The sequence below is a fragment of the Felis catus genome, chromosome B4 (genome assembly GCF_018350175.1).
Source record: "Felis catus isolate Fca126 chromosome B4, F.catus_Fca126_mat1.0, whole genome shotgun sequence".
Lineage (NCBI taxonomy): Eukaryota > Metazoa > Chordata > Mammalia > Carnivora > Felidae > Felis > Felis catus.
In genome coordinates, this window is record NC_058374.1 from 36324379 (window position 1) to 36350214 (window position 25836).

General features: G+C 49.5%; 2 protein-coding genes across 13 annotated transcripts in view; one reads left to right on the forward strand and one right to left on the reverse strand.

The window, feature by feature from the left end:
- CACNA2D4 (calcium voltage-gated channel auxiliary subunit alpha2delta 4) overlaps nucleotides 1-18870 on the forward strand; it is a 113104-nt gene extending 94234 nt beyond the window's left edge. For 3 of the 8 annotated variants that reach the window (XM_045061208.1, XM_045061209.1, XM_045061205.1), the window contains 10 exons: nucleotides 2031-2092; nucleotides 3083-3127; nucleotides 3292-3354; nucleotides 10613-10683; nucleotides 11071-11146; nucleotides 11672-11724; nucleotides 12078-12133; nucleotides 12450-12470; nucleotides 14988-15105; nucleotides 16740-17258. In XM_045061208.1, the coding sequence (XP_044917143.1) occupies nucleotides 2031-2092; nucleotides 3083-3127; nucleotides 3292-3354; nucleotides 10613-10683; nucleotides 11071-11146; nucleotides 11672-11724; nucleotides 12078-12133; nucleotides 12450-12470; nucleotides 14988-15105; nucleotides 16740-17118 (944 nt within the window). In that variant the 3' untranslated portion in view covers nucleotides 17119-17258. Of the gene's footprint in view, nucleotides 1-2030; nucleotides 2093-3082; nucleotides 3128-3291; nucleotides 3355-10612; nucleotides 10684-11070; nucleotides 11147-11671; nucleotides 11725-12077; nucleotides 12134-12449; nucleotides 12471-14987; nucleotides 15106-16739; nucleotides 17259-18044 lie in introns of those variants that run through there. The other 5 variants (XM_003988301.3, XR_006600471.1, XM_045061207.1 and 2 more) reach the window with 5 other exon arrangements.
- Nucleotides 18871-22541: 3671 nt separating this feature from the next.
- ADIPOR2 (adiponectin receptor 2) overlaps nucleotides 22542-25836 on the reverse strand; it is an 80135-nt gene continuing 76840 nt past the window's right edge. For all 5 annotated transcript variants that reach the window (XM_019834302.2, XM_006933391.5, XM_003988264.6 and 2 more), the window contains exon 8: nucleotides 22542-25390. In XM_019834302.2, the coding sequence (XP_019689861.1) occupies nucleotides 25262-25390 (129 nt within the window). In that variant the 3' untranslated portion in view covers nucleotides 22542-25261. The remainder of the gene's footprint in view (nucleotides 25391-25836) is intronic.

Here is a 25836-nt window from a genome sequence, read left to right on the forward strand (position 1 = left end):
AGACCTTGCAGCCCAAAGAAGTGCACAAAGAACTCAAATGTTCCCATATCATAGAACTTGTTCCAGAAGGCTAGCCAAAGTTCCAGCCACAGAAGTACCATGAGACTCCAAAGAAGGGGAGGGGCTTCTTGGGGCCTTGGTTTCATCATCTGTAAATTCATGTATCTAGAATTGCATTGTCCAGTATGGTGGCCATCAGCCACATGTAGCTATTTAAATTTAATTAAAATTAAATTAAAAATCTAAAATTCAGGCCCTCAGTCATACCAGCCACATTTCAAGGGCTCAATAGCCACATGTGTCTAGTGGCTACTGTATGAAACAGTGCAGGTCTAGAACAGAAAGTTCAATCAGATAGCATTGCTTTACAACAGTGGTTCCCAAAATATGGTCTCTGGGCCAGTAGCATAAACATCATCTAGAAACACTTTAGAATTGCAAATTCTCAGGCCTCACCCCAGACATACTAAATGAGAGACTCTAGGGACAGGGGAAAACCTTCCAGATGATTCTAATGCATGCCAAAGTTTGAGAACCAAGGCTCTAGTGTAAAATAATATTCTCCTCCATTATCTGTTTGAGCCTCAACAATCTTATACTCATTCTGACTTCCTAGGGCGAGTATAATCATGGTTCATTTTGTAACTGAAGAAACAAATCCAAAGATCACAGCCTTGGCAAACCCAGGGCCAGAACTCTGGCCCCTTGACCCTTCCTTGTCTCATTTTTTTTTCATAATATTTGTCTAGGATCATTCCATATTGAAAAAACAAAAAAATACAATTCTGTATCTCTGTGCCATTCTAGAACTCCAGCCCATTTAGAAGAGCCTGTTGCTGAGTTTTGGCAAGTCAGAATGGTCACAATGGAAGATCTCTCCAATGAGTGGTCATTGGGGTGCCTAGAATGTCTCATGAATATAGTATAACAGTCAAGAGCTCAGATCCACGCCCACTGTGCTGATGAGGGGACCGCAGCCCCAGGTGGGAGAGTGCTTGACTAGAGAACAAAAAGTTAAGAGCCTTAGGAACAGACCCAGCTGAGTCCTGGTTCTGCCTTTAGGGGCTGGGTGACTTAGGCAAGCACATCACCTCTGCAAGCCTCCATTTCCTCAGCTGTGAAGTCCGAATAAGAATAGAACTGGTCCGCTGTGTGGATGAAATAAGCTCATGGATGTGAAGGTGACTGGCACTCAAAATTTTCAATATTATTATACCAGACAGTAGGAAGTCGACCTAGTTTTTTTATTCCTTTTCTTTTCAATATAACCTGCCTTTTTGTTATGTTCTCTGACCTCAGATTTCTCTTAGCATGTGAGCTCCAGCTCGCATCCTCTGAGCCTATTTGGGAACCAAAGAGGCACAGGTGGCCCTTGGACGTGGCATCATCAAGAGTAGCTTTTGCCAGTTGGTAGCATCTCTAGTTTTCTGGAACCTACTTGGGTAAACCTGATCGTACCTTTCAGCAAGGAAAGAGACTTCTTACAAAGTGGGGGAGACCCTGAGCAGGAATGGGGTACAAGACAGGCTGTTATGTCAGGCTTGAAATCTAGAAAGCTCCATGAAGGGCGCTGAATTCCAGTCTCAGCCTACCACTTCTGGTCCGATGACCTTGAACAAATGGCTCAGTCTCTCTGCCTGTTTTTCCATCTGTGGGAAAAGGGAGAATGATGTGCCTAGTGCACCTGCCTCAATTTTCCCAAGATCAGAGGAGAGTGCTGTCCTCATTGTTCTGTAGAACCTGGGACTCATCTTTCTCTTGAGCATTTTCTGGTGTTGCCTGCTGTGGAGAGACAGAAGCCACCAGCCGGTCTGCTTTTCTCCCCACTCCCACTCCACAGGAGCCTCAGCTCTCGAGCACACTGCCATCTGACTCAGCTCGATGCTACCTCTCCCCTCAGTTCCTGCTGATGCACCTCCTCTCTCTGACTTGGATCTATTTTTTTCTCTCACTGTCTCTTCCCTCCCACCAACCCCCTCCCCAAAAAACACGCCCATGGTTTTGCCCTCCCTCTTCCCACTTCCTCGTAGCGGTGGGAGTTCAAATGAGGCTGGAGTTCCTACAACGCACGTTCTGGGCAGCGACCCGGCAGGTGGGTGTGAAGGTGCCAGGTCAGGGCCAGAGGATTGGCCGACACCTTGGGATGAGGAGGGCCCGCTCCCTCGGGCAGCGCCCACCGCCTCTTGGCCCACCTCCTGGGCCCTCAGTCTGCTGTCCCAGATCCCTTCCTTCTCTGCCTGGCTCAGTTCTCTGCACCTCAGCATGTGGACTCCTGACCTTCCTCACCAGGGGCTCTGTCTCAGCTCAGACCCAGAGAAAGGGCAGGACACAATGCTCCCACCTGCCCTGCCCCATCAGGCAGAGGAGAGAGCACCCCTCGTCCCTCCAGCCAAGACCCAGGCTTTGACTGCTGTCCATCCTGTGCTTCCCACTCCACCCCATCCTTCCCCACCTCTGCTTTTCCTCCCCAGAGCCTGGAGCCCTCGCACTGGGCTCTTCCCCCACTTCCTGGGTCTCCTCACTGTCTTCCTCAAGCTCCTCTGGCCAGAATCTTCCCCTCTGTGCCATGGCCCCCCCATCTGTGTGTTGCTGCATCCTCCCTTTGAGTGGGTTTAGGAAACCACAGAATGAAGATGGAAGGGATGGGAGGGGAAGGGGCACCAGCCCCATAACCTAGCAGCACCCTTCACATCAGGTGGGATCACAAAGAACAGGAGCCTCTGAAGCCACCCCATGAGGCTTCCAGTGCCCCCCTCACACATGGGCTGCAGTGGCCATGGCCCCTCAGACAAGGCTGAACCCGCCAGCAAGGGCCTGCTTCTCCTTGCCCTGACCCCACTAACACAGCTTCACACGTGCATCACACCACACGTATACACCACACATGCACACATGCACACTGAACACAGACGCCCTACACATACAACACACACACGGCATACATACCACATATACCATACACACACACCAAACACATACAGTATAAACCCCACATCAGTATACGAATATAACACACACACAACACCATACAGATGCACATACACAGGCATACACAGTTTACAATTTCTCCTCTTCCTTCCAGTGCGGCACTGTGGAGGGGCCATGCCCAGAGAGCTGCCAGGACAGTGTAAGTTCTTCCACGGACCCCCCAACCACATCCTTCCCTGAAGTACTGGGCCACACTGCGTGCCTCTACACTGGTCACGCAGGCCTGCCTTCCTGAACGCCGGGACAGGCACGTTACCCAGGGGTCATGGCCCAGCCATGACCTCCTCCTGGGTTTCTCCCCAGCACCTGGACTGCTTCGTCATCGACAACAACGGGTTCATCCTGATCTCAGAGAGGTCCCAGGAGGTAAGGCATTGGGAAGTAGAATTAGGGGGCAATCAAGTCATCTGGCAGCCAGGACAGCCAGGGGAAGGAAGTAATCCTGGCTTAGAGCAGATGAGAGTAAATGGTCTGAAGAAAACAGAGTCTCTTCTTGAAACCAAGTCCATATAGCAAGATCACAAAATTCAGACACTGTTCCACTTGGGTGGTCAGAGAAAATGTTACTTCTTATTTTGTCTGTACCTCATCTGGCCTAATCCCACGGTTGGTAGAGAATCTGCCCACATGATGAGGAGAGGCAAGACCAAACTCCACCTCAGGGTAGCGTGTGTCCTGTGCCGAGGCCGTGCCGCTGACTCCCAGAGTCCACACACCCTTGTACTGCCCATCGCCCCACTGCCCTCCGTCACGTCCCCTCCCCACTTAGTCCATTCAGGCCACTGCAACATGAACAGACTGTGTGGCTCATCCACAGCTGGAATTTATTTCTCAGGGTTCTTGAGGCCAGATGTCAGAAGCCAGGGTGCCCATGTGTTCAGGTGAGGGCCCTCTTCCAGGGCACAGAGTTCTCATGGTATCCTCACATGGCACAAAGGGCAAGGGAGCTCTGGGGGTCTCTTTGATAAAGGCACTGATCCCATTCCTATTCTACCCAGATCACATTTGCTCACAAGTTGGTACAACTTTGGATATTTGTAAAAACAAATAGAGACATATTTTATAAAGTATGTGTTTATTTAGCTTATTTACCCCTATTTTCTCAACTATTATAACATTGTATGTACTTTTAAAAGCCATCCCAAATCCTTTATAGAATGAAGCAGGGTGTAAATGAAATGAAATTTAATCTCATAATAGGGTTGGGACCATCCAGAAGCTCCTCCAGAGCCGCAAGCCCCCAGTGTGCTTGGTTACCCTGGCCTCTGACACTCCGGTGCTTCCACTGCCTCCCTTCCCCCACTTCAGGGCCCCACACCACCGCCACCATCATCTCCAGTAGTGGTATTAGTCTCATTTTGTCCTGGAGTTAAAACTGAGGCTGCAAGGTGAGGTTAGCAACCTGAAAACCAACAGCTGCAGAAAAGTCAGACTTTGAGCCTAGAAATACGAGTGAAGGGCAGTGACAGTGACCAGGGAGATAAGGCCTTCTCTGGGGGGCGTGGCAGACCGCAAGCCCCAGCCTCCGGGGTGGTCCTCCTGTGGCCTGGGCACCCACCCCAGGCTGCTCTGTTACTGCTTGGGGCAGAGTTCATTCACTTTGCTGCGCTTGGCTGAGTCTGATGGAATTAGGACCAATGCCTCTAGGACGCTGAATGCCAAGGCCAGGCATCCCAACCCCCAGATTAAACTCGAAGGCTGGTGCCAGGGCTCTGGGAGCAGTGTCTTGACAGAGCTCCTCTTTCCTCACTCTGGACAACTCTCACCCTGTGACCGGAGCTGTGTCAGGTTAGGAGAGAGCCGGAAGGGAGGCACCAATGGTATAGCAGCACCAGGCACAACACACACACCACACACACCAGGCACAACACACACTTAGTTACTACATGGAGAATCAAACTGGCCTAAAGGTAAGAGAGGCCTGGAAGAAGCAGGGACTGGACTGGAAGGTGAGTGGAGGGGCGCCTGGGTGGCTCAGTCGGTTAAGCGTCCGACTTCAGCTCAGGTCACGATCTCGCGGTCCATGAGTTCGAGCCCCGCATCGGGCTCTGGGCTGATGGCTCAGAGCCTGGAGCCTGCTTCAGATTCTGTGTCTCCCTCTCTCTCTGCCCCTCCCCCGTTCATGCTCTGTCTCTCTCTGTCTCAAAAATAAATAAATGTTAAAAAAAAAATTTAAAAAAAAAAAAAAAAAAGGAAGGTGAGTGGAAACACAGTGGTGGAAAGCGGGTGCTGATGCTGTAGATCAGCTGTCTATCCATCCATTTTTGCTTTTTGTTTTAACTCCTCCATTCAACAACTCTATAACAGTTATCTGTTGCATGTAACAATTTACCCCAACATGTAGTGGCTTAAAGCCACCTGACTTACTGTCCCACAGTTCTTGGGCGTGGTTTAGCTAGCTGATTCTGGCTCAGGGTCTGTCATACAGCTGAAAGGAAGGTGTCAGCCAGGGCTGTGTACTCATGTCAAGGCTTGGCTAGAGGACGGTCAGCTTCCAAGTTCACTCACATGGTCAGTTACCACATGGGCCTCTCCACAGGACAGCTCACAACATGGCAACTTGGTTCATCAGAGTGAGCAAGCCAAGAAGAGCCAGAGACAGAGAGAGTGAGAACAAGGTGGAAGTCACTGTCTCCTGGAACCTAGTTTCAGATGCGACATCCCATCACTTTTACTATGTTTTATTCACTAGAAGCAAGTTACTATATCCAACCTACCAAGGAGCCATTACAGAAGTGTTCTACCATAAACCCCTTCCCCTTCCCCAAACACACCCAAGTGCTGTCAAGGACCACATGGTCTGGCCCCTCCTCCAACTCATTCATTTCCCCCCCTTTTACTCCTAAGCCTCCAAGTGTTGGGGGGCAGGGGTACTGGAAGCAGCAGCAGCAGAAATACAAGTTAACAGAAATACAAGTTCTCGGGCCCTACCCAGACTAAGGGAATCAGAAAGTCTGGGGTGGGGCCCACCAACTGCGATGTGACAAGGCCTCTGATGATTCTGATGTGTGATAAAGTCTGAGAGCCACTTCCTAGGCCTTAATGCCAGCTGCTGTTGATCTGGATGCACTTTCCCAACTGGGCTAATGTGCCAGAAGGTCCAGACTACTCGTTGTCCCTGCTGAGGTCCATCCAGGGACCGGAGGAGAGAAGACTGTCACTGCTCTGGATGCAAAGATTCTTCCCAAAGTCCCTCCCAGCCCTTCCTCACTGCGGCCCTCCTGCCCAGCAAATGTGAGTGCAATGCCCAAAGGCACCATCTGTGGTCTGCCTGAGGGAGGGGCAGCCTGAATCTCTCCTGGCCCTGGTGGTGTTCCAGTCCTGCTGATTAGACATTTGGTCCCACTGAGCCTCTCTTCCAGCTCAGGGCTCATTCTTTTAATAAAGAACTACAGATGACAGGATTACAGCCCTCTGTTGGGGCCTAGAAAGAGAAGCAGACAGCTGGGGCCAAGAAAGTGACAACAGCTCTATAGATCTTTGTAATGTTTACAGTGGATCTGTCACCCTGGATTTGGGGACTCCAAGTCCTGTCATTTGCCTGTGGGTAGCACCCACACAGGAGAGCTTCAAAGTGGACCTCAAAGGGACAGCAAAGGTAAAAAATCAGATGCCCCATCATGATGTCTTTCCCTGAGGACTTGAATCTCTCAGAAGGAATGCACCCCTCTACCCCCAGCCCAAAATGCTGAGCTTGTCCTCAGACCAGGGCCTCTGATGTGCCTGTCTTGAGCCTCAGCTCCTGTTTTCCTTGGCTTCCCCTTCTCCTTCCCTGCCTTCCTACACACCTACCAAGCAAGTGCCCCCCACTGTCTTCCAGTCATACTCCCAGTGCAGTGGGTACGGTGGACACAGTGCAGGAGAAACCTCCAGCCTCCCTGCCTGGCTCATGCGTCTGACCGTGCCGCTCCAGCCCCCATCCCTCACCACCTGCCTCAGCACATCCCAGGCTCCCCCAGGCTCTGGCAGCAGAGCCTTCCTGGGGTCAAGGCAGCCTCATTTGGGCAGCTCAGGCTGGGTGTCTCTAGAGAAAAATTCAGCTGGCCACCTGCCCCAGAGATGACCCATCACAGCAGAGGACCTCTGGGTGCCTCTCTCCAAAGTGGTGCTAATGGCCACTCCTCCACATGCTTCCCTGGTCCCACTGTGGGGCCAAAGGCACTTGTCAAGAGACTGAGAAGCTCAGAGGAAACAGGCAGGGCTGTACAGTAGTAAGGAACAAAAAGAAATTGGTCCTCATGAGGAGCCACACACAGTGACTTCACTCTGGTAACTCATTTAATCCTCACACCCCTTAATTTTTTAGAGAAGAAACTGAGGCTGTCCCTGGGTAAAAGGCTGTGAGACATTTGCCCCATTTCAGAGTCAAGGGCTCCCCCACTCACCCTCTGGCCTCCCTTCCCTCTGGGGATAGTAGCTTCACAGAGGCATGCAAATTAGCCTATGCACAGGGCTGCTGCTCAGTCAGCAGGAATACTCATCAGTTCTGCCCCCTCTGCCACTACCTGCCCCATCTGCTTCCTGCTTGAGGCCCTGGGTGGTACCTCGCAGGACCCCATCTCACTCCTGCCTCATAACAGACAGGAAACACAGAAAGCCCCAGGCCCTTTGGATGCAGTCCCAGAGCTCAGGCAGTCCAAAGGACATTGCTTATCTGTGGACTGTCCCCTGTACACAAGTGGAGCCCTGACCTGCTGTGAGCAAACCTAGATGGCATGGGGACCTGGAGCTTCCAGAGACCCTGTACTGTGCTGTGGGTGGACAGAGGCAGGAGACCCTGTGCTGTGCTGTGCTGTGCTGTGCTGTGCTGTGCTTTGGGTGCTATGCCACAGTCAGTCTGGGGGACCTAAACTGACAAGGGTACTCAAGTTTGAGTGTTTCAACTTGGGCTTTGCAGGGTCAGGAACTAAATCAGTTTACCTATTTGAGGCACTGATTCACTCTGATGAAGCTCAAATGAAACTATCAGCACAGAATAGTGTTCTGCTGTCAGGAATAGTGCCCCCACTACAGTGTTTTTTATGTGGGTTTTTTTTTTAACTTATTTTTGAGAGCAGAGGAGGGGCTGAGAGAGAGACAGACAGAAAGACAGAATCCGAAGCAGGTTCCAGGCTCTGAGCTGTCAGCATAGAGCCCACTTGGGGCTTGAACCCAGGAACTGCGAGATCATGAACTGAGCCAAAGTTGGCTGCTTAACTGACTAAGCTACCCAGGCGCCCCTACAGTGTTTTAAACAAATTAAAGGTTTATTCTCTCATGTGAAAGAATAGAGAAAAGTAGCCCAGGCCTGGTATGGTGTGGTCACCAGGTGTCCCCATCCTCAAGATCACAACATGGCCATAGGAGTTCCTGCCTTCTTATCCACTTTCCAGACAGGAAGAAGGGGGAGGTCAACAGCCATGAATGAGGTGCTTCAGCAGATCTCCCTTTAAACAGATTCCCAGAAGTCTCACCCAGGAACTTTGCTCACATTTCATTGGCCAGCCCCAGCTGCAGGGGAGTCTGGGAAATGTAGTGTTTTAGCGAACACATTGCTACCGTAATTCAAGTCAGGATTGCCTTACCTAAAGAAGAAGGGGAGGATGGATATGCTCTGCCAGAGTGACATATCCTAGAAAGTCACTCTGTGTATGTGTAGGTACAGAGGAGGACACATTTTTCCCAGTGTCCAGGAGCTTGTCTTCTCAGAATCAAGTGTCTGAACAACAAAGAGAGATAAAGGGACAGCCTTGTGGGAATTTGGGCCGGCAGCTTCATCAGGAGCCTCTTTTCCATCCCACTGCACTTTCCCAGCAAGAGTACTCAGATCACTCATTCAACGCCCTGTCCATTCACTCACACATTCCTTCAGCAAATACATGCTGAATAGTGACCATGAACAAGACACTGTGTGGTCTATGAGAAGCCAGGAGGTGGATGTCTGCCCTGGAGGATCTCGCTGTCTAGTAATGCAGGAATGCACAGACACCTGGTCACTGGAACAGCAAAATTTAGCAAACCGCAGCTGACGGAGAGGGATGACTTGAACTGGAGGGACTCCAGGTGGGTTCAGGGCTGCACTGTGAGGAACAGCAGGACTGGATGCCTCTCACCTTTTCACTTGCTGTTCCTTCCCTTAAGTGCCCTCAGCCCCTCTCTGCTGTCCCCTGTGTTCTGGCCTCAGAACACAATGAGCCTCTGGCCAAAGAAAGCACAGAGCTCAGAAAAGCCTGAGTGTCTCATTGTATCCAGCTCTCTCATGGCTACTGCCTCGTGCCTTAGTCATTAGCCTCTAGGTTTCCAAGTGCAGAGGAGGGATGCCATCACTCCAGCTGGAGAGGGGAGAAAGAAAGACTTTTTAGAGGAGGACAAGTAAAGCTCCTTGGAGTGGGACTGAGGAAGGGTCATTGAGGCAGAGAGAAGAGCCAAGGCCTGGAGCATCTCCTGTCATATGGCCACCACATACAGAGCACTCACTGTGTGCCAGATGCATGGTACACATTATCCCCTAACTTACCCATGGCCACACAGTGGGCAGTGCCAGAGCCAGGATCTGAGTCAAAATCCAGTACCTAAGTCCAGACTCTTTCACTCTGCCATGCTGAGAAATCGGCAGAAGAGGCCAGGGCAGGTGAGGAGGTCAGTGTAGGGGTGCAGCTGGAGGGCAGTCTGAAGCCAGAGCACAGCAGGCTTGGGTGTCAACCAACGTGGAGGGACTTTGCAGGCTTGGAGGATACCGCCTAGCCTGGCACACTGGCACATTGGTCGGTGCTCACCAGTGCTGGCTCATTGGGTAATGGAGGGACGGAGCAGGAAGGAGACCAAATCCCAGCTGTATTTGAGAAAGGTTGTCTGGCAGCAGGGCTGGGGACTGGGAGACAGCCCAGTTGGGAGGGTGGAGTGAGCTGCCGTTGACAAAGGTCTGGGTTCAGTCACTGTCCACGAGTCAGAAGGTGAATGACAAACCCGCAGGGCACACTGGTAACTGGAAAGGTGGGGGGAATGGGGAGGGAAAATCAAAGGCAGCTCCAGAGTTCCGAAAACAGGATTTGGCCGAGTGATAAGGATGCCAGTGTGAGAGACAGAACTCTGCGTTTGAGCCTTTTTAGACCATGATTCACAGAAAGAAATACATGTTACATCTGATCTAGGACATACACATGCACCAGATACAACAAACCAAATTTCACAAAACCTTGTTTAACCTGACTGCATGCAGTTCACATGAAATTGTTCAAAGGAATTCTGTGCCTAAAAAAAAAATCAGACTGCAACCCCCATATTGATTTCATGGCCAACTAATGGATTACAACTTAGAGTTTAAAAAGGACTGAGAATATGGCAGGGGAGCAGGTTAAAGAGGGAAGGACCAGGTGGAATGGATACAGTTTTGATTATATTGAAAGGAATCTGAGGGGAAACCCAACCAGCAACTAGTCTGGAGCTCAGAAATGAGCCTGGCCTAATGTGGGGGACCTAGAAGTCCTCATCCAGTGCCAGCTCCCTCCCTCCTCTCACCACCCATCTCTCACGCCCCCTCCTCCTCCGTCTTTTCCCTCCCCTTGTTCTCCCCCTCTCTCCCTCCCTCCCTCTCCATCCATCCTTTCCTTCCTCTCTCCCTCTCCCCCCTCTCTCTCCCTCACAGATGGGAAGATTCCTGGGGGAGGTGGATGGCGCTCTCATGACCCAGCTGCTCAGCATGGGGGTGTTCAGCCAGTAAGTGGGACATGCTTCTCCCCAGACTGAATACACACAGAAAAGGCAGGAGCTGATGCTAAATGGTCCCGACAGATATCGGGATCCTGACCTCAAAAACCCATAGTAAAAGCCCCAAAGAGCTCCCAAAGCAACCTTTCTGAAGCCAGGGACTTGACATGAGGTGGAGAGGGGTATAAGGTCATATGGGCCCTTAGAGGGAAAACCAAATTTGCTGTTCAACCTCTTTAAAGCAAAGTGCCGAGATGTAATTTTCTGATCTGCCTATCCTAACCCATGCACCCTCATGAATCCTGGTGAATGAAAACCCTGCAGCAAACTTCCCCTGGGTGGGGGCAGGGAATAGGGGAAGGTCTGGACTCCCCAGATTCTGTTTCTGATTTTCAGAGTGACTATGTATGACTACCAGGCCATGTGCAAACCATCAAATCACCACCACAGCGCTGCCCGGCCCCTGGTCAGCGTAAGTGTCACCCCAGACTTTCCTCCCACCTGCTAGCCCCAGGACCCCACTCTTGACTCTGATCAGAAAGTCCTGTCCAACCTCTTCCCACACCCCTGCTCCCTGTTCTCAGCCTGCCCCCTGCCCCCAGGTCTTCTCTCTGGGGCTTCAGGGAATTGTTCTGGCAGCTCGTGAGATAACCAGGGATCTCTGGCAGAGAAAGCAGACCACATAGCTCCTTTCTTGCTTCGTTCCTAACCTCAGTTGCTAGTGCTTTCACTAGCACAAGAAACCTAATTGGCTCTTCAGGAAGAGAACTTCACTAGTCTTCTAGATGGGCATTGTCTAACCCCAAGTGTCTGCCCTACAATAGAAATTTATCAGATAACTCAGTTATAAATGTTCCCTCTGCTGGGAAGGGGTGGGGGGTGGTGGCAGCAGGAGGGGGATCCCCCCCCTCCGTGGTCGTTAATGGTGGTGCTGAGGGGAGCCCTCGCCAGGGTCCTGGGGTCCTGAGCTTAACTGTGTGTCCCCTTTCCTTCCCAGCCAATCTCTGCCCTCCTGACTGCTACCAGGTGGCTAGTGAATGAGCTCTTGCTGTGAGTGGGGTCTGCATCTGGGACGGGGGGTGGGGCCCTGGGGGAACTTCATGCAAGTGTGGCTTATGAGGGAGCCCTTTGAGCAGGAGCTGTCCAAAGTCCCCACAACCCCAGAGGAGGCAGGCAAGATCCCTGGGTGGAACTGGCCGGGCATGTATGATGCTTGCCTCCTACACTCTGCTGCCAGAGGTTGTGAGGCTCTCTGCTCACCTACGAGCCTCAGGCAGGGAGAGGGTGTCCTGGAGGAGAGGGGCTTGACCAGGGGCCATCAGGGAGCTCTGGTGCTCCAGCTGGCTGAGGGCCCAGCTGGGGAGGACATGCAGGTCTCTGGGATTCCGCTCTGCATCTGACAGGCTCCTGCTCGAGTGGAGTGCCTGGGGCTCCTGGCGTGCAGACAGCAAGGCCGAGGGTGAGTATACAGGACCACAAAAGGGAGTGCTTACTATCAAAGCCATTTCAGTAGAATCTGTCACTTCTGGGCGGATGACAGAGGGGATGGGGACTCTGGAAAGTCCATTGCTCACCTCTCACCCTGCTGGGCCATCTCTCACTCATCACCTCCCTGTCACTCCTGGCTCCCCTCACCTCTCTGTGTGACATCACACCATCTTGGGACACCCACTGCTCCATGTGACATCATTCATCCCATGTGACATCACCACCCGTGCCATCCTGCCCTCATGGGACATCATGCCCACCCTGTGCTGGGCCTCACATCTGGACAGCCAAAGCGGTCTTCCATCAGTGTAAGTAGCATTCACTGGGGAGCCTGGGAGTGTGGGGGGTATGGGAGGGACTGCAAAGGGCCTGTCTTCAGCTCTCCATCCCAGGCGTGCATCTAAGGAAGGCTGAGCTCTCTTCACTGGGGACACCCTAACTCAGAGGGCCTCTCCCAACCTAAAGCCCCATTCCTCACGGGGCAGCGGGACAGCCCAGATCTTATCCCACACAAGTACAGCCCTACCCCAGGGGAACCACCTCCTTGGGTAGGAACATTTATGATTCCAAGTGGAAAAGGATGAGCAGCCACCAAATCTCCTTGCAGAGCAAGAAACAGTGATGCCTCCAGCTCAGGTGTCCACCGAGCCCTCAGCAGCGCTCAGGGTTGAAGGCATGGTAGGTGGAGGCCTTGGTCTGGTCACAGGAACACTCTGGGGACAGTACATCTCCTGTGACCTTGTATCTGAGGACAGTGTCCTCCAAAGGCCTGATCACAAGCCAAAGATCAGCTGTGACTCTAGACTGCCCCCCTCCCAGGAGAGTGCAGCCACTTGATCTTTAAATGCAAAAAGGAAGCTAGTGGCTTCCACTTGCCTGGCTAACATGGGGTTCCCCTACCACACAGGACTGTCTTGCTTTAGCCAGTTTTACTCAATTCTCCATGTTAATAGAGCCTTTGCCGTGGGGTTCTGGAACATTGCCACTGCCTGGGCTGCACTCCCCACCCCATTTTTGTTAAGACTTTGGCTTCCTGATGGTGTCTGTGACAGGAACCAGGAACCATGTGTCACAACCCATTTAGAAACAGGTCCCTCCTCCCCTCTGCATGGGAACACAAGGTGGGGGACACAGCTCCCTCCTTATCTTTCTCTCTCTGCCAGCAGCTGCATCTTGCAAAAACTGGGAATGATCTCCCTCAATCTGCTTGTTCAGAATTTTTCATCTTCAGGGCAGCTGTCCCTGGAGCTTCTCCCTCCTGCCTAGGAGGCCTGGTCTGGCCACTCATCCATGTCCTCAGTGAATAGCGCTGGACTTGGGAGTCCAAGGACATGGATGAGTGAGGCCCTGATGCCCTTTCCCAGCTGCATGGGAGCCACTTCACCCTATCGTGGCTGGCATTGTTACTATCACTGTCACTGAGATAACCTACCCACACAAAGGGGCTCAGGTGACAGGCTTAGGGGACAAAGCCAGTGCAACTGGCCCCTGGAAGGAGTGGAGCCAGCCCTGAGTCTTCTGCAAGCTTTAGCCAGAGCACCCACTCTCAGGTTCCAAGGGGGCCCAGACAGCCACACTGCCCAGCAGGAGCCCTTGAAGGTCTGGTGGAACCTGACCGAATATATAGACACCCGACTTCTCTGCCTGCAGACTCCCCTCCCCTCCCCTTCAAGGTCTAGTGGGAAGTTTCTGGGTCTGGGAGTTTAGGAGACCTATAGCTCTCCTACTAACCCTGAGACCTACTAACCTATGTAATCCTGACTTAGGGATCTATCAAATGGGAGTGATATTGCCCACCCCTACCCCCCTATTTCACAGATAGGCCCTGAGAGCAAAAGGAAAGGCATGAGAAGTGCCTGGAAGAAATAGAAGTGCGGTTAACAAAACAGTGCTGCTATTTTGAACAGAAATAATGTCACTCAGCCTGTGAACCAGCCTTGTTTTGCTTTTGCTCACCTCAGGAGCAAATGTGGGCCCTTTAGGACTGGGCTTCCTGGGCCTCAACTTTTCCTTTTGCAGAGTCCTGTTCACTCATTCTTTGTCCCCTTCTGAGTGAATCCAAGTGTACCACACAGATACTAAGGAGTCTAAAAGGCTGTGGCTCCTGGGCTTAAGCAGCTCTGGGCACTGGAACCTCCCCTGCCGGTTCTCTCCCAGTCCCCGGCAGTCAGGCACTCAGCCCTTGCTGCTCTGCTCATAACTGGACACAGGGGTAAGACAGCAAGCCTAGGGCTTGTCCGGGAGCTGCATATGGAGAACACTGTAGCTAGACTTGAGAAATGTCACCTGTACACAATGGGAATGGGAGGGCTGATAGCATTAAGGGACCAAAGTCTCCCGCAGCCACCCCTTGACACTCCTACTACTCACCTCTCGGACCCTGGATGTCAGTGCTCATGGGTACCTTCAAGGGGTCCACTTCCACCCCTCCTCCCAACCAACCAGCTTACATTGAGGATCAGGCTTCCAAAGAGAGGAGGTGGTTTTTTCCAAGGTCACAGGGCTAGTTTGCTAATCACACACAACTGAGAGCCGAGGCCCCCAACGCCTTCTCTGCTGCCCTTTCCACTGTGATATCATTTGCTCCATTTATTCTGTTCCTTTTCCTTCCCTGTCTTCCTCCCACCCAACCTCTCCTCTACAAGCCCTGAGAACTTCTGACAAGGGGGCCATCTGCATGCACATGGACAAAGGGGTGTTTCATTGCATAGGGACTGCACCTGCCCTGGCAGTGCTGAAGCAGAGACCCCCACAGGCATGGCTTCTTGAGGCCCTCCCAATTCAGCAACACCCCATTACCCATGTGTGACTCTGTCTCTCTGCAGCCCACAAGCACAAGAAACAGGACATGCTGCAGCCCTGTGACACACAGTACCCTGTGTTTGTGCACCAGACGGCCATCCAGGAGACCAACGGGGCCATCGAGTGTGGGGCCTGCCAGAAGTAAGACCCAAGGGCAGCTCCCAGGGTCCCCAGCCATGCTCCCAGGGTCTTTGCCTCTCACTTGCCTTAGTGAAGGAAACACAGGCTGTTGCAGAGGGCAGGCCAGCTGGGGGCGCTGATCGGTTCCGTGTGCTGCTGTCTTAGGGAACCTGGGGAGAGCTGGTCCAGAGGCCAAATCCAGGCCCACCCACCCCACCACAGCCTCCCAAGTCATGCCACACAGAAGAAAGGCTCCCACAACCTCTCTCGGTGACCCCCTCAGTGTGGATCTCACTCACACCTGCATAGCCCACAGCAGCTCAGTGTCAGGGCCAGGCAAGCTTGGCTGCATCTGCAAGCCCTTGGAAGTCAAGGATAGCTTTGAGGAAAGAAACCAGTCAGCTCTCCCTCAGAAATCTCTGTGCAGAGAAACTGGCAAGCTTGAAGGTGTTCTCAGGAGTGGGTGGGCTAGAAGAGGGCTCGTAGCGTTGTCACCTGGCCTCTCCACTCCTGGGCCTGGAGCCTGTATGTGGCCCTGCCTAGACTCAGGCCTTCTCCCCTGTACAGACCACTAGATCTGACCAGTTCTGCCAAGCCCTGGCCCAGGAGGGCAGGAAGGCCTGACAGAAAGTTCTCTCCTGCTGACTCCCACCCCGACCTCAAGGACCTCCCAAAAAGCCCTGCCATTACCAGGGGCTTCCCAAGATGTACCTTAGAGCCCTAGACCTCAAGCAAATTATTTTATAGTGTAGCACCTCAGACTGTGGTGTGAGATAGACCTACTAGTGTGCAATGCCTGCGATTTTAATCTCACCACAGCAGCTTTCTTGGAAATATTGTTATTTATCTCAAAGTCTTGTTATGAGGATAAAGTAAATGGTATGGTATAAGGCAAAGACTTTATAGAGTAGACACAACTACTTCCTAGTTGTGTAATCTTGGGCAAGTTATTTAACCACTTCTAGCCTGTTCTCTCAGCTACAAACAGGAATAATACCAACCTCATACAGAGTGGTGAAAGTTAAATATATATGCGCATGTGTGTGTGTGTGTGTGTGTGTGTGTGTGTGTAAAATCATCCACCCCAATAGGAAATGCTCAAGAAGTGGCAGCTACTGTTATATAATGCGCCAGGCCTAGTGCACAACAAGCTTTCCCTAATCCTTCACTCCCTTCCTCTGGTGGGGCTCCGGGCTGTGTGCAGGTGTGCTGTGTGTGCCACCTTGTGGCCAAGCCTGAGCACTGCATCCCAACAGTGCTTGCATCCCAACAAGGCCTGGCCTCCACCATCATCCAAAGCAAGGACAGCCACACATCCCTATTTGCTTGGGACAGTCTTGATTTATGCTTGTTGTCCCTGCATATATTAATAACAACTCCTTTCACTCTCAAAATGTCCCAGTTTGGACTTCCTCACCTCTGATCTGCTAGAAAGGAGCAGTACAACTGCAAAGGCTTGTGGGTAAAATAAGCCAAAAGTCCTGAGTTCCTTGCCTAGGACTGTCCCTGCAGTCATGATCTGACCTGCCTCATGTTTCTGTTCCTTCCTCTGCCAGTCCAACTCCACACTAAGTCTCCAGAAATTCTCTCCCTAGAAACTCAATGTGATGCTTGCCATAGAGAAGTTTCATGACCCATCTCTCTCTCTGCTGCAGGATATTTGTGATGCAACAGATTCCCAGTAGTAACCTTCTCCTCCTGGTGACAGACCCCACCTGTGACTGTAGCATCTTCCCACTAATCCTGCAGGAGGCTACAGAAGTCAAATATATCCTTCCAATCCTCCACGATATGCCGGCTGAGGGAAGGGTGGAGGTGAAGGAGATGTCACTGAGGGGCTCAGATTTTGAGAAGATGAGGCCAGCTTCCCTCACCGTCAGCATCCCACCCTCCCCCACAGAGCATTGTGATTTGTTCTCCAGCCTTCCACCCCACTCCGACCCCCCACCTCTGGGTGCTGCCTCTGACCTTAGAAGCCACTTGCAAGACAGCTGGTCCCACCAAGGGGAGTTTCTTCCTGAACTTAGTCTCTAGAATCTCCAGAATCCATTCCTGTCATGAGGTGTTCACCTTAACAGTGAATTCTTCACATAATGCCTCTGTCAAGTGTGACAGGATGCGCTCCCAGAAGCTTCGCAGGAGACCAGATTCCTGCCATGCCTTCCATCCAGAGGTGAGGGCTGGAGGGGAGATAAGGGGCGGGGCTTGCTCTTCATCCCCAAATCCTCAGCTCTGGGACTGTGCCAAGGCACTTGCAGATAGGAGTGCTTCTGGACACTTATGAACATAACCGTACACGTGATCTCTGTGGAATACATTTGTGCATGTGCATTTACATTTAGGCCCCTGTGTCATTCAAATACTAAGTCAACCAGGAGCCAAGGATACTCTTACAAGGAGGGCCAAATTTCCCAGGGTTTGGGCCCTCAGTGGTTTAAAACCCAGCTTCCCCATATTGCCGTTCTTACTACTGCACTTAGCTCCAAATGATCTGATCAAATAGAAGAAACCATTATATGCATAATACTAATGGTGACCAACATTAATTGAGCACCCACTATGTAAGGTGCTTTTAGCTTATGGCCTTAACCTGGGTGCTTTATACATAGTATTGTCTTTGCTGAATATGACTGCCACAAATTATCCACCTCAAAGAAACTTCCAGAGTTGATGGCTTCCCTAAAGTCATTCTAAGGCATGGCCCCACAGCCACTCCAAGACTAGGGACAAGCAGAGGCTTGAGCCCAGTTTTGGGCTGAGTGTACAGCCTCTACTTTTCCCTACAAGGCAAACAGCCTAAAGGTGCCAGTGCTTCCTCCATTTTCTGGAACTTCCCTCTTACTCTAGGTTTTTGGTTCCTATTAGTCCCAGAGACCCTCCTCCCTACTCCTTGTCTCTTCTGGTGGGGATGGTTGCCTCATCTTGAATGCTACCCTTTCATCTCTGCTCTGGGTTCACAGGAAAATGCCCAGGACTGTGGTGGCACCTCGGACCTCTCAGCCTCGCTCCCCATGCTCCTGCTGCCTCTGTGTGCCTGGGTCCTTCCACCCCAGTTGCTGCGGTGACACCTGCCCAATCTGACCTCTGTTTTGATGAGATGGTCCTTGCAGAGATATTCTAAAGAGTCAAAAACTGGTGTGGGACCCACCTCACTACACCTGGGTTATCATCCAGGTCACTGTTCATCTCAATCTTAGGCTAATGGTCCCTGCCTCCTGAGCTTCCTGGACAGAACCAGAAACCACTTCTCAAAGACCTTCCAGGGTGTCTAGTACCATCCACCCCAAGTCTCGATGGGCATGCTCCCATCCTTCCTACCTCCTCTTCAGGAGCCCAGCATGAGCTCAACTTGGACCAAGACAAAAGAATTCAATTCCATCTATTTTCCAGAAGTCCAGAGCCAGCCAAGGGTCAGCTGTTTCTAATGAACCTGGTCGGACTTTGGAAGAATCCAAGAACTTAAAGGTACTGAGAAAGAGGGGCAGAATGAGGCCAACAGCAGAAAATGAGATGAAGAACATGCTTCATCAACCTGAAATACAGCTTTCTCAAAATGAGATGCATGGTAGAGGGTAGCTCAATTTCCTAGCTGCTACTCAAAAAAGTTGTGTGTGCGTGTGAGAGAGAAACAGAGAGAAAGAGAAAAAGAGACAGAGAGAAGGCAGGAAAGTAAATAGTAATGGGAAAAACTCTTTTCCTACAGGTATTAAATCCTTTTATATTACTGTGGTATATGCAAACTATTGCCATTAAAAAACTTCTAAAAATGTCTTTACAAAGCTCTAACATACAGGAACTTTTTTATCTAAGAAAATGCCAATAGGGTAAAATATACAGCTGCTGCACTAGAAGGTGATGTAAGTGGCGTAAGTATAGATGTAGCTGTAGCCAAGCATAGAGGTCCCAGAAAAAAGAACAGTCCTTCACAGTGGACTGGTGAGGGGTCCCCTGAGGGGTAGCTCCAGACTCTGCAGGAGGTCCAGGTCCCATGGCAGTCTTTTTCTAGCCACTAATCGGTGCAAGACATTACCAGACTCTATCCCTCGGGTTGGAACTTCGGGGAACATTCCAATATGCAAAGCAAAGTCCACTGAGAGGGGAACTCTAGCTAGCTAAGAACTTACTCTCCACATGCACAACTCCCCACAGGAGTCTCAAGGCCCTGGAGCTTCCTCCTCCTTCTCCCTCAGACCTGGCTCCTGAGAGACAGCAGTCTCCACTGTGAGAGCAATATTAAAGATAGAACCATGTAGAAATCTTTAGGTGGCCTCAAATCTTTAAATTTAACCAACCTCCAATGAGGAGGTCTAGCCAAATCCCATGACAGGCACAGACAGCATGCAGGGCCTCAGGGAACCCTTCCTTCCAGTCCTCCACAATTCAGAGTACAAGCTTCCCACCAGCAAATAGTGCCATTTCCCTAGAGTAGGCTGACTCTGTATGGCCTTGTTCATTGCAGTGTTTGTAACATGCCTTGTATTATTGATTACCTGACGTTGTTTTCACCATTTAGTCTCACAAGCCTGCGAGGTAGGCATTAACAGCCCCATTTATAGTTGAAGAAATCGAGCCTCAGAGAAGACAGTGACTCAAGCTCACTTGCTCAGCCAGTTTAAGTGGCAAAATAATGCTAGGAATGGCCAAGGCTTACAGGTACCTGGTAAGTAACAGGTATTGACTCAGTTAATCCTCACAACAACCCTCTGAAGTAGGTACTGCTATTAGCTCCATATTATAGAAGCACAGAGTTGAAAATTGACTGCCAATTACTGAAAGAGGTTTATGAAGTTTGAGTGCGATATTCATGTAATGTGCTGGGCATATAGTAAGCATGAATTACATGCTAACTACTATTATTCTATTCCCTCATTTTGTGAAGGTGGGGGCAAGATATGACACTTTGGATGCCAAGAATAACATGCAAAGATCACAGGTGTCTGTCTGCCTGGCACAGGTGGTTAAGAAAGCATCAGGGAACCCTTTCTCCAGCCCCCTCGATTGCCACCACCTTCATGATAAGACTTTACTGTGACAGGCATGGCAACATGAACACTTCCTAACTGTTGCTCCAGCAACACCCCCCTGCCCGCCCCCCCCCCCCCCAAGCAGGACCCATGGCCTTCCCTCTGCTTTCCTTTGTCTGTTTCTGGCCTCCAACAGGATCCAACCTCTACTACCAACTCCCAGACACAGGCTGCTTATCTTTCTCCCTAAAACAGCAAGCCTGTCTTTTGAAAGGCCTGTCTTCCCTGCCCAACCAGGGAGAGCATTTTCAGGCAAATTTATCAACCATCTCAGCTATGTAATTTAAAAACCAAGATTAGAAGTACTGGGGCAGTGGGGGTGAACAAGTGGCTCAGTTGGTTAAGTGTGCATCTGATTTCAGCTCAGGTCATGATCTCGGTTCATGAACTCAAGCCCCGCGTCGGGCTCTGTGCTGACAGCTCAGAGCCTAGAGCCTGCTTCAGATTCTGTCTCCCTCTTTCTCTGCCCCTGCCCTGCTCACGCTTTCTCTCTCTCAAAAATAAAAAAAATTAAAAATTAATTAAAAGAAAAAAAAAAAGAAGTGCTGAGGCAGCTCCTGGCCTTGTTTTGTCTGCTTCATCCCCATGCCTCTGCATGGCCAAGAGGAGACCGTAAAATTGGGAAATCACTTTTAGAACCAATGGAAGGAATGAACTACTTCTGATAACTAGCCTTGTTCCTCGCCTGGCAGAACAGAATGTTCTCTTGAGCTCCTGAGGTCAAAACTATTCCTTTCTTCTTTTAACAGAATAAAGGACAGCAGGTGGCAGCCTAGCCCAAGCTAAAGAGCCATCACTTTGATTTCAGAGGAACAAAGTTAAAACCAAAGTCATTTAATAAAGAACAAGATTCTGGAAGACAGAATCTTGACATTTCTTTACAATGTTGCACGCCTTTGGATGACCAGTAACTCAAAGCTGCTTTCAGATCCTTTTTCAGTACCAGTGATACATTAACTAGTAGATCCACCTAATAATTTTGTACATTTTAATAGAAGTGCTTTCAGGTTAAGAGTTCACTACTTCATAATGCTAAGTGAAGTTTTGGTTTAGGAGGACAAGGAAATGGACATATCTTAAAGCCAGAAAAGTAAATACAGGGAAGAGGGTGACAAAAGGGAGGGATAAGAGTAAGAGTTTGGCAGAAATGCCAGCCAATCACTATGTAAACTTTGAGAAATGTTAATCTCAGTGAAAGATGCAAAGAATAGAAGCCCATTTTAACAGGTGAGAAAAGGTGCATTAGGAAAATAAAACAACTCTTCCTAGTTCACTGGCAAATGGCAGAACCTAACTCTGAACCTACCTCTTTTTTCAGGTAAGCATAGCCAAGGCAAGGGATGGTAGTGGGCCATAATGAGAGGCTTTCATGTTCGTGCAGCTAGATTTCCTGTTTCATCAGTTTCCCCTAGGCCATCATAAGTAGAAGTTACAAGAGGCAAACTGACCTTGTTTCCACCAAGTCAAAAAGTTGAAGGCAGAAAAACTTTGCACATTAGGAAACAGGGAGCAGTGGTCAATAGTTCATGACCAGTGAGGGAAGGAAAATACAGAATGTGCTGTAACTGAAGCACAATATTCTAGAGACAAGGATATTATTTCTGGGATAACTTTAAAGCAACATTGCCAGGAGCTTCTTTAGGGAACTCAGAGCCCTAGCAGTCTATAAAGTCAAAATTCAAACTTACCCTTTATTTCCTTTATAATATCCACAGAAATCACCTGAGAAAGGGAGCATATAGACCGTTTTTAGCAAAAGACTAGGAAAAAAACCAAGTGTTTTTTTAAAAGGCCTCAGAAGAGAATGCAATCCAGTGTTCTATACATAGATAATATATAGGGAAACCCTAAAGTTAGATCTATACTTAAAAACAAGAATTCAAATATTGGAAATTCCCCTTGCAAAACAATTTACCCAAGGCAAAGGGGTTGGGATTCCTCTTTTGTAAATTACACAAAGGGTTAACAAATCCCAAAACCTTTAAGTCAACATACATGAAACTATTTAACCCAAACTTTCTTCTTATTGTGAAGAGTGCTGGCACAAGAGACTCAAACCTGGCCTTTCTGAGCTTCAGTCTCCTCATCCAGGTAATGAGGGAATAATACTGATCTGTTCACAGGGAGGTGGTTACAGGTATCTGAGATGTCAAGAGTCCTTCAACAGAAACTTTCCCATGAAGTGTCCATTATGTTAGGTATTATTCTTATAAACTTTAACCATAAATTGAGAACTGGCCTTGGAGTTAGCTCTCCCCTCCATTCTAACCTGGTCCCAGTTGTCATGAAAGTTTAAGAAAGGTCAGGAAAAGTGAGTTGGGCATACTTTGACTTATACACTGAGAATGGGAAGTCTCTGAAGATAAGCTTCAGTGTCTAAATTAAGGCTTCAAGGGAGGTGAGCTGAACCAGTAAAAAAGTACACAACAAAAGTTCATATTCCATTTGGTTCTTTTTATTAGAAGTTGAGAATACAGCAAGTAAGGGAAATCCCATGATGAATGGAACCATCACACAGAGGCCTCTCTGGAACCCCAACCTTCTATGATCCCCAAAAATGTGCTTTGTGGCTTCAGCAATTTATAAAGGGGGAAGGGGAAAATACTGAAAAAGGCCACTATTTAATGGTGAATGAAGCTGTAGAGGTCCTAACCAGCCTAGGGCCAACAAAGAAAATTAAAAATCTGCACAGAGCAAGCAAGCCTCTGATGCTGAGAGTAAGGCATTCAGGCGCCAACCTGGTGAGAGTTCTCAGCAAGCACTGTGAAGACCAAGTGCACAGTGAGGCTACTGGTAGTGAGTTGCACATAGACACACACATATAAATGGGCACACACACCCACACACGCGCGCACACACACCCTAAAGAGGGAGATTTTTACTGGATTACGCATCATTGATGTTAATTTCATTTTTCCTAACAGTTTGTGCTATATTGAACCAGATTCAGCTCCTCCTTTGGGGTGTGGGGTGACTGGGCCCGGAAACTGCTACTTCTGTTGGTGTTGTTACAGGGCTGCATCTTACACCCTGTATCCCAAAGTGCATGACCGAAGAGCAAGTCTGGCTTCTGATATGTGCTGTTGCTTCCATGAGACTAAGTGAGCTTTCTTCCCGATGGCCACTGACCTGCTGGGCTGTTCCCTCAAAGGGAGTAATACTGTTCTTTATGTTGTCAGGCACTGCACCAGTCTTGTCACCCACTCAGTCTTTTGCTGGGTCCCCTAGCACCCAGGGCAGTTACCTTATTCAGAACCAAAACACTCAAGTTCCTTCCAAGTTCTACCAGTGGAGTCCTTTTCCTGGTTCCCACCTTTTGCTGGAGATTGGAAGGGGAGAGAAAGGAGAATGACCAAGGAAACTCATTACTGAAAGGAGGCCCTCCCCATATTCCCAAGCACCTATTTGGTGCCAGTCCCTGTGCTCAGGGCCTCAACGTTTCCCTCTAAAGCCCACAATCCCCAGGGTGTAACTCAATCACCTGGAGTCTTGGATGATAGCAAGTAACCTAAGACTCAAGTGCTATTTTGGTGGTTTGCCTATGAGCCAAGCTCAGGGTTCTATGAACCAGAACCTTCCCCTACCACTCTCCCTGAGGGTACCTCTGGGGCACGAAAACTCATTTTTCTATTCCTGGCAGCTCTTTAAAGATATAGCTTAAGGACTGTACCAGATTCCCTGGCAGTAACAAACAACTTTCTTTTCAAACTTCCCATCATGCTATCCCCCAAAACTGGGGTTCAGAGAATACTGAAAACTCCATGGTGGGTACTGGACTTCGCTTTTATAAGAGTTCCACTGGCCTTCTTGTTCGAAGGACAGCTGATATGTGTATCACAAACTAGGCTTACTAAGCGATGCTAGAGGTGAAATTCATCTTTCCTGTCTAAAGGAAGCATTCTCCAACCTATGTAAATGAGCTCAGGAGGCACCTGGACAAGTCAGAATCTCTTTTGTAGCTGGCTCCATGCCAGAAACTGTGATGCCAGGGAAAGGTCCATTTACATTCCCAGGAGGAAGAAAGGTAGTTAGGGCAGTGACTTTAACAGAAGGAAATTTCTAGGGCAATCCAGAGCTCTATAGCAAGGATATGGAAAACTCACATCCCTTCAATCAGATAAAAATCACCACAAAATTGAATAGGATGCCAGGAAGTAATCAGATCAGGACATTTCCAGAGCTCCTCCTACTGTCTCCACTACCCCTTTGCTGGCATAACTGATTTTCCCAAGTAGATGGCTCTACTTTTTAGAAGGGGTCACTATCAGCACAACCAGTCAGTCTCTCAAATGATACCTTAACTAGAGCCTTTATCTAACACATCCTGTTAGCCTCACGTGCTGCTTCCACTGAGAAAACACATACAGCTTCCCTCTACCACAGGACTCTCAAAAGCTCTCAGACATGAGAGTGGTCATGTGATCACTGGGTTAGGGCTGTACTTTCTGCCCCCCAGGGTCCAAGGTATGTCAGCCTTTAGAAGGCACCTTGGTGTACCAAGGCATTATACATTCTGGGGCCATCACCTGAACCTCCTACAGTCACCTTGTGCAAAATTGAAACAGTGTGTGGTACTTGCATGTTTCATTCTATACAAAAATTCCCTTCCCTCCCCTACCCCTATGTTTTAAACATTTATATAAATTCTTATTTAAACAGTAAGTTAGAAATCTTATTTACATTAATTTCTTTGTTCTCCCAAAAGAGCATCTAAAATCACATTCCCACCCTTTAATAGGATACAAATGTTCACCTAAATTTGTTTGTATTACTGATTTAAGGAGAGAGAAAGGGAGAACAAACCACCAGCTAAACTGTTTTCCCATCTTCTACAAATAAATATGAACACGGATCAGAAGCCAGTTTGCCAAGGGTCTTGCAGAGCCCTCAACTGATAGATCCCAAGTGTAAGTCAAGGTCTGGGCCATTTCTCCTTTTCTCCAAATTGATGCACTCCATCCTTTGAGGTATGATTTATTTTTGTTTTTCTCTTCTCAGCCATGTACCAGGTGGAGCCCCAGGGGCATCACAAAGCCCATGAGGCTGTCAAAGTTTTGGGGCTCCTCTGGCACTGGCATCGATGGCCAGTAAGAGAGGCCTGCAGGTACCACAGGCCTTGGTTCAGGGTCACAGTCCCTGGCTTCTGGAAGGTGTCACAGTGCATCTTCTTCACTGCAGCCTCCGCCGATCATGAAACGGAACTCCTGGAGGTTTGAGACACCATGGAAGTGAACGAAAGCGCCAGCAACCACAAAGATGTGAAACAGCTGATGAGAGTGAAACTGGAGGCAAGGGGGAGTGGGGAGGGGGAGAGAAATCCATTCGTTATTAAAGTCTGCTAAAGAGTCTTCAGATCATTTGTGCTGAGCAGGGCAGGGAACGGAGGTGACAGAGCTCAAATTCGAAGTGTGCACAGATCTTGGAACATCCATTAGGCATATCACATTCTGCTGAACCGAAGGCTAGCCATCCCCAAAGAAATCAAAGTGCTGCCACTAAGTTTTAACCATGAAGATTTGCACACGTAACACTGGAGTATCTGGTGAACTCAGAGGCAAATGGCATACACATACTCTTGCCAACAGACATCAAAGGCCCAAGGATTCCTCCTTGCCCAGCAATGGACTGCAGTTAGACATGGGGAGGTTTTTCTCATTGCTGATGGAGATTTTTATCATGGACTGAATAAAGCACCAGAGCTATGGCCATTTAAATGTTGCTCTCTCCC